At 57.1% G+C, this 14,603-nt stretch overlaps 2 protein-coding genes across 2 annotated transcripts in view; one reads left to right on the forward strand and one right to left on the reverse strand.

The window, feature by feature from the left end:
* Window positions 1-9,561, forward strand: part of ZNF385C (zinc finger protein 385C) — a gene marked incomplete at its 3' end in the record, with an annotated part of 55,887 nt that extends 46,326 nt beyond the window's left edge. Inside the window, exons 4-9 of the mRNA XM_083877567.1 lie at window positions 4,552-4,662; window positions 6,106-6,277; window positions 6,757-7,086; window positions 8,583-8,770; window positions 8,927-9,040; window positions 9,337-9,561. Coding sequence (XP_083733693.1) covers window positions 4,552-4,662; window positions 6,106-6,277; window positions 6,757-7,086; window positions 8,583-8,770; window positions 8,927-9,040; window positions 9,337-9,561 — 1,140 coding nt within the window. The remainder of the gene's footprint in view (window positions 1-4,551; window positions 4,663-6,105; window positions 6,278-6,756; window positions 7,087-8,582; window positions 8,771-8,926; window positions 9,041-9,336) is intronic.
* Window positions 9,562-11,313: 1,752 nt separating this feature from the next.
* NKIRAS2 (NFKB inhibitor interacting Ras like 2) lies at window positions 11,314-14,480 on the reverse strand. The gene is made up of 3 exons (XM_083877364.1): window positions 14,331-14,480; window positions 13,883-14,124; window positions 11,314-13,501 (listed from the first exon to the last, which is right to left on the reverse strand). The coding sequence occupies exons 1-3, from the start codon at window positions 14,422-14,424 to the stop codon at window positions 13,262-13,264; spliced, it is 576 nt and encodes a 191-aa protein (XP_083733490.1). The 5' UTR covers window positions 14,425-14,480; the 3' UTR covers window positions 11,314-13,261.
* Between the last annotated feature and the right edge of the window lie 123 nt (window positions 14,481-14,603).

Consider the following 14,603-nt stretch of genomic DNA (forward strand, 5'->3'; position numbering starts at 1 on the left):
TGGACCCCTCCTCCCCTACAGCAGTCCCTCCTCTACATGGCATCAGTCCTTGAACCCTACCAGGTAGTTTCTGGATTGATTCCTGGGGTCTTTGGCTGCTGGACACCAGTTCAACATTCCACTTTGCCCTTAGCTCGGAGAGGTTCCTGCCCAGCCAGTGCCTGTCAGTACCAGAATTAAAAACATGGTTCATTTTAACCAAGATCAATTGGATTTTGCCCGTGGAATCAATAGTAATAAAGTAGCTCTGGAGAGCAGTTCATTAGTCGAAAATTAAATAAGGAAAAGAAAAGAAAGAGAGAGATTGTACTACAGATATGAGGAATGTGGCTGGTGCTGTGGATGTTGGAGGAGTCAGACTGCTGGAGGGCTGCTCGTACTCCCCGCTTGGGCTCCAGGTCCCCAACCTTGGACCACCAACCCAGGTGCCTGGGGTGGGCAATGACACGTATCTTTAGAGATGTTCCATTAGACAGTTAAACTGCCATGGATGTGGCCAAGGACATACCACCGTGTCGGGTGTGAAATGGTGTTTTGCTATGCTGCACTGCTCCCCCAGGCTGGTCCCAGTCCAGTGGGAGTGTCTGTAGCCCCTGGGTGCTGCCTGGAATTGTTGTGGAGCAGATTCTGCTCTGGAAAGGGCAGTGGGCCCGGGGGCTGCTCCCCATCTCTGCCCTAGAGGCACTGCATGCCGGTGTTTTGGGGTTCAGTCAATGCCCATTGTTTTCTCTCATGAACCTGGAAATGGGACTTTCCTGAGCCCCATCCCTGCTCACTGGCCTTTTGTGAGTGGCTTTGAGCTTAAACATGCTCGGAAGGTGCAAATTATCGCTGAGATCCTCAAAGACAGTTCAGAAATTAAGTGCAGGATTCCTGTTGCTATTGAATGGGATTCAGGCGTCTGAGTCCTTTAAGCTCTTTTGAAGCCCCAACCCAGTCTCTCCCCGGGCTAATGAGTTGGAACACAGGACAGGAGGGATTTTGATGCCATTATAGTTCCTGCTTTTTGTCTGGGCTCTTTTTTTAGTCACTGGAGTCAGGACTGAACTTGACCCAACGCCTGTTGTTCGCTCCTCTTGGCTCCCACCTGCCGCTGCCTCAGCACGTGTTCACCCACGGTTGTTGCTTTTAAAAAATTAGTAATTCGGAAAATGAATCTGGTACTTGCTGGAGCCATGCAGTGTCACATGGCTGCTGTACTCTGTGTGAGCTCCTGCCACAAAGGATGGGTCAGACATGGACAGAGATGCCAGGGGAGGCTGTCCCAGAGAGTCAACCACTCTGAGCTCAGACCTGAGCCCAGTGTGTTGGCTGATGGTCTGGGGCAGGAGCTGCCCCTTTGGGGTGTGTCTGTGGTGGAGATGTGGCTGAAGGAGGCCAAATGAGGTTCAGAGTGTGCTGGGCTGGTGGCTCAGGAGGAGCCAGGGCAGAGCTTCCATCCCACAGGATGAAGGGCTGGAGCATCCGTGCAGCCTGAGCTGGTCTGGCAGCTCTGAAGCAGCCAGAGCAGAGGCTCCATCCCTCAGGATGTAGGGCTGGAACATCCTTGCATCCTGAGCCAGGCTGGTCATACTCCACTTGAGCCTCAGTGTGGGGAGAGGGTAGAGGACAACAGTCAGAGTCTGCCCCTTGCTGAGGTCACTGCCACATTGGAGCTGCTCTACAGCAGGATCCGGGGTTCCCCTCTCATGCCCTGCATTGCTGGTGAGGCTGTGAGGGCTCAGCAATGTCCTGCAGAGCGAGAGCTGTTTGCACTGCCCAGCAGAACACTCTGCACTCAGAGCAGGTCACAGGGCTCCCACGAACCCAGCAGATGTTTTACTCCAGAGCGAACAAAACCCTTCCAAGCTGCCTCCTGTCACTTAGAGCAACAGCCAGGGAAAAAAAAAAACCCTAAGAGCACTGGAGGCATGTTGCTTGCTCCAAAGGCCCTTCCCTTAGCTTGAGATGTTGCAAATCCCCAGGACCCAGCAGCGCCTCGTAAAACAGAGGTGTGATCTGAACGAGGCTGCATCCCTGTGAATTCCTGCTCCTGACCTCAGCGGCGCAGGGAGCTCGGTGCAGGGATCGCTATTTATATCGGCAGGAACATCCAGGGATAAATAAAGTAATGTGAGTCAATACAAATTGACTATAAAGCTGGGATCTTTATTCCCCAAGATCACGGTGCCCAAAGCCACCTCTGTTACTGGCTCCATTCTTCTGGAAACCATCAGGAAGAGCCTCAATCCCTGGCTGCAAGCACTGGTATGTACGGCTGCAGCACAGCCCCCTGCCAGCCCTGCGGGAGCTGGGGGGACTTTTCCATATCTGAAAGAGCTGCCAGGGCATGCGATGGGGAGGAGATAGAGGGATGTTTGTGTTCATGTTCAGGGAGAAGCAAAAGGGCTCTCAGGTGGCACCAGGCTTCAGACGTGCTCAGTGCAGGCTGGGGCTGGGCTAGGCTTCTGACAAAGCACCTGGGACCATCCATGTTCCCATGGGGGTGACAGCTGAAGGCTTGAGACAGTGCTTGTGTTCGCTTTGGGAGCAGCAGTGGCCACCCAATGGCATGTGCCTTGGCTGGGATGCCTGGGGCTGGGGTGAGGAGCCAGGTTCTGAGTGTGCTGTCCAGCCCAGCCCCTGGGGACTCCTGAGTCCTGTGCCTGCCCAGAGCAGTTGCAGGTGCTCTGGTGGACACAATTCCTTGCTGTGCCACAGGGTTGAGCAGGGTGGACTTGGCAAAAGTGCAGGAGGTGGAAAGACCCAGTTGGGGCCATCACCCTGGCTTAACCCCAGGAGAATGAGTAGACCCTGTGCTGGGGCTGTTCAGCACCACCACTGTGTAGTTGAGGCTCAGACGTGGCCCTGCCACTGGCTTCACTGGCAGGTTTAGGATGAGGCCAAGATGGTCCCTGGCCTTATTTGTGTCCTTGTGCCAGCATCTGCCTTTCCTCTGCATCCTCCTCTGATCCCCACCCTGATCATGCTGCAGTGCTCAGGGAGTGGATGAGCCCATGGGAGCTGGCAGTGCTCGGTGGGTGCCAGTGTTGTTTGGTGGCAGCTGGTGGTGCTTGGTGCAGCAACCTGGTGGCTGACACTGCTGGGAAGGTTGGAGCCGTTTTTTCTTTTCTGGCAGCAGGGTGGGTGTTTCTTTGGAAAAGAAGTGCTGGCCCAGCAGCCCAGCAGCATGGGGGTGCTGCCGGCAGCACACTGCAATGTTTGTTGTCAGGCATGGAGCAGCATCTTGGCCATCTGTATCTTCCTCCAGGTCTCTGCCGAACCCCAAATGCCTCTTCATTTATATGCCAGATAAGTGAGTAAAATTTCATAGCAAACAGGCACTTCATTAATCACCTGCTTTTACCATTCTGCTCACTCCTGGAAAGGAATTTGGGGTCTTGATAATGGCACTGTTGTCCAGGCATGTGCCTCGAAGACTGATGCACCTGTCTCGGCAGTGAAATAGCTTTGCAGAGAAATACGATCGCTGAAAACCCCGGGCTCTCCTGACAGCAGGACTCAGATAAGATAATCTCCCTGTGCCACAGGGTAGGGAACAATACTTGCATTATAGATTGGAGCCACGCTCAGACAAAGAGGTTATTCTTATGTTTTCTTCCTTAATAAATGCATTTTGTTAAAAACAATTATGGCTTTTGGAAGCAGTTAGGTGCTTGGGCTGTGGAATGAGGCCGAGCCCTGGGGTGAGACAGAAGGGACAGGGCCTGGCACCGGCCACATGCTTGGCCCCACCACAGCCCTGAGCAGGCTGGAGGACAGACATGGCTCCTGGCAGGTCATGGAAGTGGTTCTGTGTGTGCCCAGCCCAGTGACTGAGTTGTCATTGTTGGGTTTGAGTGGCTGCAAAGTACATGTGGGCAGTAGTGGGGCAGCCCAGAGAGGCTTTTGTGGGCACTATATTTTGGGTGATCTGTGTTTGTGGCAGCAAGCACTGGTGTCCCTCCTGCCCTGGCACCCATGTGGGCTGTCATTGTCCTGTGGGCTGGCACACTTTGCCCTGCTCGTCTTTGGCATTGTATTGGGGACATTCCAACTTTCTGTTGGTGAGGAACACATGGAGAATGAATAGCCAGATGCTTGTTTTGGCCACCTCTGTCCCCCATTTTGGTGGTTTCTGCTTCTGCTGAAGTCAAGGGTAGCCACTGAGGTTCAAACAGAAACTGGTCATTTGCCACCTGTGGCACAAGTGTCTGTGTGGGGGGAGAGGAGACTTTGGCACACACTAGGGCTGATGGGATCTCATCCCTTCTGCCAGACCACAGCCAACACTTGGACATTGTGGATTTGATGGATTCAGGAATGGTTTAAGCAGGACAGGAGCCAGTGTTGACACAGCACATTGCTGTGTGCAGGGGAGCCTCCATGGCCACAGGGCTCCTCAGCAGATGCAGCCCCTTGCTCCTTCCAGCTACCCAGTGTGAGCTTGTGGTGTTGGCAGTGGCTCCTTGGGAGTGTAACTGGTGTGGGGATCACCAGGTCATGGTGGCATGCCAGGACAGCCATCAGGACACAGCACCCAGCCTCCTTCTGCCCTCCCTCCCCTTCCAGATGGACCCGGTGCAGAAGGCAGTGATCAGCCACACCTTCGGTATGCCAGCCCCGCTCAAGAAGAAGCAGTTCATCTCCTGCAACATCTGCCACCTGCGCTTCAACTCTGCCGTAAGTGGGGCCACAGATGGGGCTGGGAGAGAGTAGGGGGCACCGGGCAAGCCCCTGTCAGGGGCATCCTCAACAATTGCCCAGTCTCAGCCAGCAGAGCTGCTGGTGCTTGGTGTCTGCCAGCACGGGGGCTGTGGGCTACTGGAGCTGCTCTTGCCTCCCCTCCTCTCTGCCTTGCCTGCAGAGAAGCCATGCCAGCCTGGCTGTGCTGGATCTGCAGTGCCTGGGGCTGACGCTGCTCTTCCTAGCAAACTCCCTCGTTCTGGGCTTCATGATTCCGCTCCACAGCCAAGCAGCTCAGAAAAAGCATTGCTTCCCTTTTTCAGGCTGCTTCCCAGCTAGAGGTGCTGTGCTGGGAGAGTCAGTCTCGCTATGTGCTCCCAGTGTCCCTGTGAGCACCCCATGCCCTGGTTCCTACTCTGCCCCTGTCCCTCCAGGTCCCCCTGGCTGGCCCAGACCCTCGCAGCCTGCGGGTGTTCCAGCATGGAGGCTGTGACCTACTTTGGCTGCACCCAGCCCTGTTCCAGGCGTGTTATCCAGGAGGAGTTTATTGTCTTTGCTAATGAGGCACCACGCTTGGACTGGCCCTTTGCTTTCCCACATACCAGCCACGGCTCCAGCCCCTGTTCCCAGCCCTTGGAAAGCTACAGAGGGAGGGAAGGGAAGGGATGGGATAGGATGCTTCCCCCTGCCGAGCCTGTGAATCCTCAGCTGGCCCCCAGGAATGCTGTGCAAATTAATCTGTCCTACTCAGGGGTACAGTGTCTAATTCATACTGGGGTTCCTCTCCATAAATCACCAAAACAGGGTTGTTTTGGGGGACAATGCAGCATTGTCCCTGTTGGGAGGACACCAGTGTTTAGGGGATTTTTTTTTTTGTGGCCATTTTTATCAGTTTGGTGCAGACATGAATCCATCAGAGTCACGCTTCATTATCCAGTGTTCACTGAGAGAGAGGAGCTGGAGACGTGAACCATGTGTTGGACACCCCTTAGGATACAGTGGGTGATGTGTCCTCCCCACCAAAGAACCTCTTTATTTCATTTTTACAGCAACAATTCATTGGACATTTCTGGAGGCATAAATTTTGCCTGCAAGCTGCTTTTAGGAGCGACTTGATGCATTTAATCAGAGCAGGGTCCTTATCTCGCCAAGCAAGCAATGTGGTGATGTCTTGGAGGGTGATACCTTGGCCTCAATATGTTGGTGTCAGAGCAGGCTGGGGAGGGGAGAGGAGGGAAATGGCTCTGTGCTACACCCCACTCCCAACACCCCTTTGCAGTAGTCCTACCCTCGGGGTGGATGCCACCAGGTAAGGTGGCTGCACTAGAAACATGCCTGAGTGGCCACATCCTGGGCCTGACCTCCTCACCTGCCCTCCCCATGTCCATCTGTCTGTCTGGTCACAGCAGTGACGTGGCCACCCTGGTCTTTCCCCGCCAGAACCAGGCAGAAGCCCACTACAAGGGCCACAAGCACGCGCGGAGGCTGAAGGCCATCGAGGCCATGAAGAACAAGCAGAAGGTGGTGGGGGCTGCAGCGGGGACCCCTGGCCAGGACAGCACAGCCGACCTGGCCCCCAGCCCTGTGGGCAGTGGGGAGCTGGGCAGCACAGGTAGGAGGAGGGGGCGTGGGGCTGAGGAGGCTGCGGTTGGTGTGGCAGAAGTGCCACTGGTTTATAAATGAGCTCCTGTGCCCGTGGGGGAACAAGGGAGTGTTTTCCCTGTGATTTGGTGTCTCTGGGAGGTGTTTTGTATGGGTGCAGGAGAGAAAACAAGCCCTGTCTCACACATCCCAGGGCTTTGCCACATGCAGGGATGGGGCTGGTGGGAGCCGTGGCAGCACATGAGCTGGCCTGAGGTTTTGTGCTGAGCCCAGCTTCTATGTACTGCAGAGAACAGCTGTAATAGGAGAGACCTGGGGAAGAGCCGCCCTTGGCAGGGATGGATGCATGCAGACATTGTCTGAGATGGTCTTGGGGAAGACGGGGGTGCTCCCTGAAATCCAGAAAACCTGTTCAGGCACAGACAACTTTCTGTTTCTGCCCATTTCTTTCTCTTTTCCCCTTTTCCCCTTTCCTTCCCCTCTTGCCAGCCGATGCCAGTAGCCCACAGGAGTTGGAGGGTGAGGGCAGCAGCCTGGGGCTGGTGCCCAGCACTGAGGAATCACCTGTGGAGCTGCCAGGCAGTGTTGCCCCGCTGGGCTCCCCACCAGCCTCCGAGCTGTCGGAGGGTACCTCGGATGCCACCAGCGTGGCCTCCTCGTCCGCCCAGGCAGCTGAGGCACAGGCGGCAGAGTCGGGCAGCAGTGTCAGCTCGGCCCCTGAAAGTGAGAAAGAAGGGAAAAAGAGCAAACAGCACCTGTATTGTCCCACCTGCAAAGTGACCGTCAACTCACTGTCTCAGCTGGAGGCTCACAACACTGGTAAGGGCATTACTGGGGGGACAGGAGGGAGGGGCCCCCTGCCACTTAATCGAGGCTCTGAGCACAGGCCAGCCATGCCCTATAACCAAGCAGCCTTGCAATGAAGTACTGAGCATTAATGAATGTTGCTGTAGTTAAAAAATGTCCATTAAAATGACCTGCACAGATAATCCGTGGGACTTTACCTGGGCTGCGGCTTCTAGGGTAAATTTTCACAAGGTCAAACACTCTTACTCTTCATGTCTCAATTAAGGACATTTCCAGCTACTTTTGATCAAGTGATTGAGGCTACTTTATTTTCCATTTAGCTTGAAGCTGATAGCCAGAGCTTCTTCCATACCTGGAATAATACTTCCCAAAGCAGCTCAGTGGTTTGGGCTTGTGGCCCTGTGGAGAAGACCCCTGGGAATACAGCTGAGCTGTGGAGCCCATAGCCTGCAATGACTCGTGGGCTGTGCAGGGCAGCCCCTTAGGGTGGGCAGCTGTAGGAGCTGCTGAGGGTCCCCCTGAAGCCTTGGGGTGGCCAGACCCACCCTCAGGGTGGTAGAGGAGGTGGCAGCCATGGTACAGGGGTCCCCAGGGGGTCTGCAGGCCCTGCAGTTCCAGCTCCTGGCTCGCCCCTTTCTCTAGAGGATGCTTAAGTTGGGCAACCCCAACTTTAAATGGAAGGTCCTTTTCTGCCCCAGCTCAGCAAGTTCTGGGAACCAGTTCCTCCCATCCCACTGCCTGCTGGGGCAGCAGCAGCTGCCGTGTGCAGGGTTGGCTTAGGACACTGCTGCGGCTTAGCTGCAGACGTGTCCTTTTGCTTTTGTCAGCTCCAGTTACAAATTCAGGAGCTGATTTGGGGGAAAAGAACAAACAAACAAACAAACAGTTGCAGGCTGGCGCTGCTCCGTGGCTGTCACACAGCTCCTTGCTTCACGCCTTAAAAAATAGAATGAATTAGCAGGGGCTTAAATTACTTGCTCCCCGTGCACCCTCGCCATCCCGGCACTGGCAAGGACAGGACGGAGCACCCTGTCCCCAGGTGTGTAGGGATCTTGGGTTCCTCCTTCCCCACCTGCTGTGACCCTGCTGAGCTATTCCTGGCTCCACAGCCAGCTCTGCTCTGACCTTGGGCATGGCTCAGATGCTGCAGCACGGCGGGCGACGCGCGCCCGACTCCGCAGACTGTGCTAATGCCCGGGGACAGGCGACAGGCTCCAGTGCATGCTCAAAATAGCAGCTTCTCCAAAGCTGGCACATGGAGGAGGGGTCTCTGGGAAGATGAGCATCTCTGCTCTGCCTGCAACGTGCAGTTTGGCAGGGTTTGGGAATGGACTGCGCAGCACTGGCAAAAGTCTGGGCTCCCAGGCAGCTCCCTGTCCCCTCTGCATGCAAGTGCTCCTGGGCACAGGTTGATGGGGTTCCCTCAGTGCTGTTGGAGGGCACTGTTCCTGCTGCTGTGGTACTGGCATGAGGCTGGGCTAGGTTTGCTGAGTGTCCCCTCTTGCCAGGCGCCAAGCACAAGTCAATGCTGGAAGGTCACGGCACCCAACTGCGGCGAGGCCGAGGCAAGCTGCTCTCCCGGGCAGGGCACAAGTCCAAGCGAATCGGGAACAAGGGCAGCATCAACATCCAGAACAAGGCGTTTCACTGTCAAGTGTGTGAGATCTACGTGAACTCTGAGACCCAGCTCAAGCAGGTGACAACGCCCTGGGAGTGCCTGGGCACTGGGTGTGGGTGTGCAGGGACTCAGGGTGTGTGGGTACCTTCAGGATGATGGGTGTCCCCACAGACCCGAGCCGCACAGCACCCCAGCTGTCCTGGCTCCCAGTGATCGAGCTGTTTTCCCCTCCAGCACATGAGCAGCCGGAGGCACAAAGACAGGCTGGCAGGGAAGCCACCCAAGCCCAAGTACAGCCCCTACAACAAGCTGCAGAAAAATGCTGCCCTCGCAGTGAGTATTCTCAAGGTACCTGTCTCCCTGCACAGCACTTGCTTGGTTTGCTTGCAAAGCCTCGCTCGCCATCAGCTGCCCTTTCAGTGAGTTGTGGGAGCTGTTTCTCTTAAACCTTTGTTTCCATCACCACAGCTCAGCTTCTCCCCTCAGGGAGAATGAGCTCTGGTGGTGGGTTTTGAGTCTATTCCTGGGAAGGCCAGCATGGGGATAACTTGGGAGTGCTTTGGCAGCAGCATTCACAATGGCAGCACTTGTGATTCCTCCACCTGTTCTGCAATCTCACGGTGTCTCCTCCTCCCTCCCTGCAGTCCAAGCTGGCTTTGCAGAAGCACCTCACCAAAACCCTGGCGACCCGTTTCCTGCCGAGCCCGCTCACCGCCGCTGCTGTCTGCGCCATGCCTGGACCCCTTGCCTTGCGACCAGCAGCTGCCACCACCCTCTTCCAAGCCCCGATCCTCGGACCAGCCCTTTTCCGAACGCCGCCGGCCCACGTCCGTCCCACGCCGGGTCCCATCGTCTTCGCACCCTACTAGAGCCTCTGGCCCGCCGAGGGTCTGTCCACTGCAGCTGGGCTGGGCTGTGGGGGCTGTGCGCTGGAGGCAGAGCTCCTGGTACCTCCTCTCCTGGCTGGTGGGAAAATGTAGTCGTAGACATCAACCCCAGCTTCTCCTTTGCTTGGAGAGGGCTCCCACTAGAGAGAGGTGCCCCAACAGAGCCCGGCCAGCCCCGCCGCGCATCCCCACCGCTCCCCCAGCCTGTGCTGGCCCCGTGCTCAGCAGATGAGCCCAGGCAGTGCACGGAAGAGGACAGTGTCCAAATCAGCAGGACCATCTCATGGCCAGAGCCTGCCTGTCCTTGGCCTGCTGGCTGCTTCTTCATCGCCCTCCCAGTTACCAGACTGGAAGGAGAGGAGCTGGCTGGTCCCTGAGAGAAGGAGCATCCCTCTGGTCCCTGCCAGCCCAGTGGGAAGGGAACTGTGAGGGGAATCTCAGCCTAGCTCTTACTGGGAGAAACAACCCCAGCACAAGTGGGAAGCTGGTAGTTTCTCTCTCAGCCTGGGTTGGCTGTGCCCTTGCCAGCTCTGCACCTGCCTGTGCTGGCAGGGGGTTTCTGTGCCACCCACCAGCCCCCCATCCCCACAACTCCCTATGTCCCACCAGCCAAAGAGACCGGGGGTGGCGGGCACCGGCCACACCGACCGTATCCTCACTCCGAGAGCAATAGCTGACCCCAGGGCCAGCACCTCCTCCCTCCAAAGCACACGGGCCCTGCCCCGGCCCCAGAAGCACACAATGGGCATGTGGTCAAGCTGGGCCCCACTCATGCCCAGCAAGGCCAGGAGCACCAGGCTGTCTGGTGCTGGCTCCTCGAGGAGGTGACCCTTTGCTTGGCGCCTGTCCTTGTCTCTGTCCCACTGTGGGGACAGTCCTGCCCCTACCTCCCGGGAGATGCTGTGAGGCTGAGTGAATGTCCCTAAAGCACTTTCAGTTCTCCAGTGAAAGGCAACACTGCTGCTCACCTGCCTTGCCCAACCCTCCAATCCCATCCTAGTTAGGAGCTTCCAGGAAGCTACTGATGATTCCCGAAAGCAAAGGTGTCCTCAACAACCTGGACAATCAGGTGGCAGGTGCACCCATAGCCTGCGGAATGCCAGGCTCTGGAGGGACCTTGAGGCCATAGCTCTGCGTTTCACTGTGCTCAGGCAGCCCAACCATGACCTGTCTGGGACTGTCACCATGGCGTTCTGGGTGCCCAGCACGCTGCTGTACATAGAGGGAGTTGCATCCCAAATGGACCTTTCGCTGGAGGAACACCCCACCCCGATCTATGCAATCCAGGGGAGCAGCTCACCCGCTGCATTGGCTGCCTGCGATTCCCTTCGGTGCTGATGCATCCATGCAGCTGGAGCAGAAGAACCAACACGACACTGAGCTCTGTCCTCTCCCTGGCCCAGGGTGCTGGTTCAGACCTCTGCTGTGACTCCCATTTCCTCCCAGCCCTCGGGAAGAGGCAGGTTGGCTGTGTGCACCTGGGAATCCTCACGCACAAGCACACATATCTGACATCTTGGCCATAAGCAGCGCCCAGATTTCAGAAGGATTTTGCCCAGCATGCTCCGCCGATGCTCAGGATGGGTCCTGGCACGGGGAGGTGGACAGGAAGCGGCCAATGGGTGACTCAGATGGCTGAAACATATCTGCTTCCCAGGCTGGAGCCTCGGCAAGGGCAGGAAAGCTGCAGGAGGGAGCACACACCTGCAGGGTCTGTAGGCAGCACCAGCTGTGGAGCCACCACTGCACTCCTGCCACAGAGACAAGAGAGTGAGGGAGCCCCTGGGTATGAATTCACCTGCTCAGGGCATCCCTTCCCCAGAGGAGGAGAGTGGAGAGAGGACACCAGGAGAAGACTGAGCAGCTGTGCATGGAGAAAATGGAAAGGTCTTGCAGCAGTGGTGGGATACGTGACTTGGAGTGCAGCTGAGGGAAGGAAGGCTCCCAGCAGAAATGGCTTTGCTAGGGATAGGGAGATTGTCCCACAGCCCAGGGGACACGTAGGGACCCCACATCGCAGGGGACAGGAGCCTGTGCTGGTGGGGCCCCAGGGGACAGGAGGGACACTGTCCCCACTCCCCAGTGCCAAGCAGCCCGTCGCCGGCACGCCTCCAGCCACCCCTGCCCGTCTCACTGTGCCCTTCCCAGGCCCTTGGGGTCACCCCCAGTCCAGCTGCAGCAGCAGGACAATGGGTCCCCTCCTGTGCTGTGAGCCCCTGGTGCCATGCCCAGCCCCTCAGAAGCATGGGAAACCAGGAACAGCTGGGCTCCAGCTTGCAGAGCTGTGTGGCACCAGTGGGCTTGTTCCCCTCCTTTGTTCCAAAAAGCCTGTGCTGGAGCCAGGACTGCTCCTTGCCCCTCACCACTGAAGTCCTGACGCACTCCTGTTCTTGGCACTTTAACCCTGTGAAAGCCATTCCTTCTAGTAACAATAATATTGCAACGAGCTGCGTAAGAAACCCCCGTTATGGCATCGCCCCCAAATCCCCTCCTGCTCTCCAAAGCATTTACTGCCTTTGACTTAGCACATGCTGTACTAGGAGTAGGGATAGTCCATAGCGCTCGGTAACGTGTGCCCCTCTGTAAATAACCTTGGAGTGATGTGAAGTTTGATTCAAAAAACCAGAAAAAAAACAAACCCAAAACGGAATATCCAGACTCTAGGGACTTGGCCAGTACCCTGCTGTAATGTTCATTGTATATTTTTTTGATGTACTATAACTGTTGGGAAAAAAAAAAAAAAGGAAAATATTTTGATAACCGAATCTCATCGCTTTATTGTGTTACTCAGTAAATAAAAGGAACAACTATAAACACACTGGGGCTTTTCATCAGTTCTTTTCCTACATCCAGACTACCTGAAGGGAACGAGTGTTGCTAGGTAGGACTGGGACACCTGTGCCTTTTCTTTTGGTGGTTCTGACATAAGGCAGCATTGTGACAGGTGGGCAGTGAGAGCTCCCATAGCCCAAAACATCTGAGGTGTGCAGGGTAAGTACAGTCCCAGCTCTTCTAAGGACCTAGGTATGCAGGTGAAGCACAACCCCATCCCCTCCAAGCTCATGGCTGAGTCTGCACTCAGGAAGAAGGCTGGAATGGTGGATTTGGGCACCCTGCCCTCAGGAACAGCACCTGCCCTGCTCTAGGCATTCCCTGGGGCAGCATGCCTGGATATTCCAGTGCATAAAGGAGCAGTGGACACTGCCAGGGTAAGGGACAACCTGCCAGGAAGCAGCAGAGAGCAAGCTGGGGCAGGGCAAGGAGAGATGCTTGGCTGGAGGAAGGGCCAGCAAACAGGCTCTGTCCAATGTTATCAGGAAATAGAAAAAGAGGGAGTAGTTCCCCCTAGATGTGGAGGTGATCCCCACGTTCCAGCCAGCCTATGCAGTGCCTCTGTTCCACTCTCCCAGCCTGCACCTGAGAGCAGAGGGGGTCACTGAGTGAATCCTGACCTTCCTGTTGCACCTCTGACAGCAGCAAGGGCTGGGCAGGGAGAGGAGTGGTTCTTGTCCCACTGCCTCTCATCTGCCAGGACCATCCCTGGCCCTGGGATGATTGTTCCTCCTGCCACCTGCTTCCCACAGGCTCCGTGACACCAGACAGGACTCAGCAGGAGGTGTGTGCGAGGGAAGCAGGAAGGTGAGGAAGAGGAGGTGGCTATGGAAGGGAAGGGGAGGCAGGCTCAGCCATCCATGGATCCGCTGCCCTTGTTCTTGCGGCTCAGGGGAAAGGCAGACTTGCTCTGTGGCTGTGTCATCTTGCTGGCCAGGTAGATGAAGGGCTCGATCAGCGTGCGCCGGTCAGCCACGGACACCTCCCACAGCTTCACCTTCTCACCCTTGGCCCAGTGCTGGGCTGCATCGTGGTCCACCCGGCGCTGCTCCTGCAGGTCACACTTGTTGCCCAAAACCACAATGGTGACCTGTTCCAAAAGGGTGAGAAGGGCCCCTGACGACCAACCATGGAGCTGCAGGGCTGGCTGGCTCTGCCATGCAGACCCTCAGTGGTGGTCCCGGCCCTGCCGCTGATTCCCCATCCACGTCAAGGCCTTTTGAAACCCAGTGATCTCAGTGCTCCCTTCCCTTCATGCTGGGGTGTGTGTGTGCCAACCCAGCCCCAAAGTGGAAGGAGCTTTTGAGCACCTGTATGCTCAGATAGCATCCCAGGAGATAGCCCTTACTCCTGAGAGTCTCACAGATCAGGGACCCATCAGCACCTTGTGACAGGCTAGAGAAAACAAAGGTGAGAACCTGCCCCAGGGGAGCAAATCTCACTCCACAGCCCCTTCTCCCGGGGGACTCACCTCCTTCTTATCCTTGGACTTGTCAATCTCCTTCTTGAGTAGCTCGACGCGCTTGAAGGACTCCTTGCTGTCGGTGCTGTAGACCAGCACGTAGCCGTCGGTGCAGGAGAAGCAGTGCTTGGGCAGCTCCAGCCCGTCCCGCAGCCCCCGCGTGTCGTAGAAGCGCACCTGCTCCCGCACGCCGCGGTCCGTCTCGATGGAGCCCACGTAAATGTCCTCCTGGGTCTCGATCATCTCCGAGCCTGACGGGTGGGCAGGGGACACGTGGGAACCCTGGCAGACCCCGGGGAGCTGTGCCCTCCCCACACCGCCGGTGTGTTTGGGGGTGACCGGGGACAGCTCTGCCCAGGGCCAGCCCTGCCCAGGGCCGGACCCGCTCGCTACACCCGAGGCCGCCGCCGCCGCTCTGGGGAGCTGCGGAACGGCCTCTGCCCGGTGCCGCACTCACCGACCACATGGTTCCCGTAGAGCAGCTGCTCCAGGATGGAGGTTTTCCCGACCGAGGCCTGCCCGCACACCACCACCTTGCAGCTCTTGCCCATCCCGCCTCACCGGGGCGGCGGCAGCCGAGCCTCACCGGCGGCGGCGGGAGCGACGCGGCGGCGCCACAGCGCCCCCCTGTGGGCGGGCGGACCGCGGGCCCCAGCGATGCCCTGCGGCGGCAGGGGGCGTGGTCTGAATAAGCCCCGCCCACCGCCACAGACCGAGTTCCGCCTCCCTC

The sequence above is a fragment of the Zosterops lateralis genome (assembly GCF_965231275.1).
Source record: "Zosterops lateralis genome assembly, chromosome: 24".
NCBI classification, from domain to species: domain Eukaryota; kingdom Metazoa; phylum Chordata; class Aves; order Passeriformes; family Zosteropidae; genus Zosterops; species Zosterops lateralis.

What these genes read in the sequence shown, in the direction of transcription:
- NKIRAS2 (XM_083877364.1), bottom strand. Translation starts at nt 14,424, where the DNA reads ATGGGCAAGAGCTGCAAGGTGGTGGTGTGCGGGCAGGCCTCGGTCGGG. An exon ending in CTACGGGAACCATGTGGTCG is followed by an intron (nt 14,125 to 14,330) that starts GTGAGTGCGGCA and finishes CCCACCCGTCAG; the next exon opens with GCTCGGAGATGATCGAGACC. An exon ending in AGTCCAAGGATAAGAAGGAG is followed by an intron (nt 13,502 to 13,882) that starts GTGAGTCCCCCG and finishes CTTTTGGAACAG; the next exon opens with GTCACCATTGTGGTTTTGGG.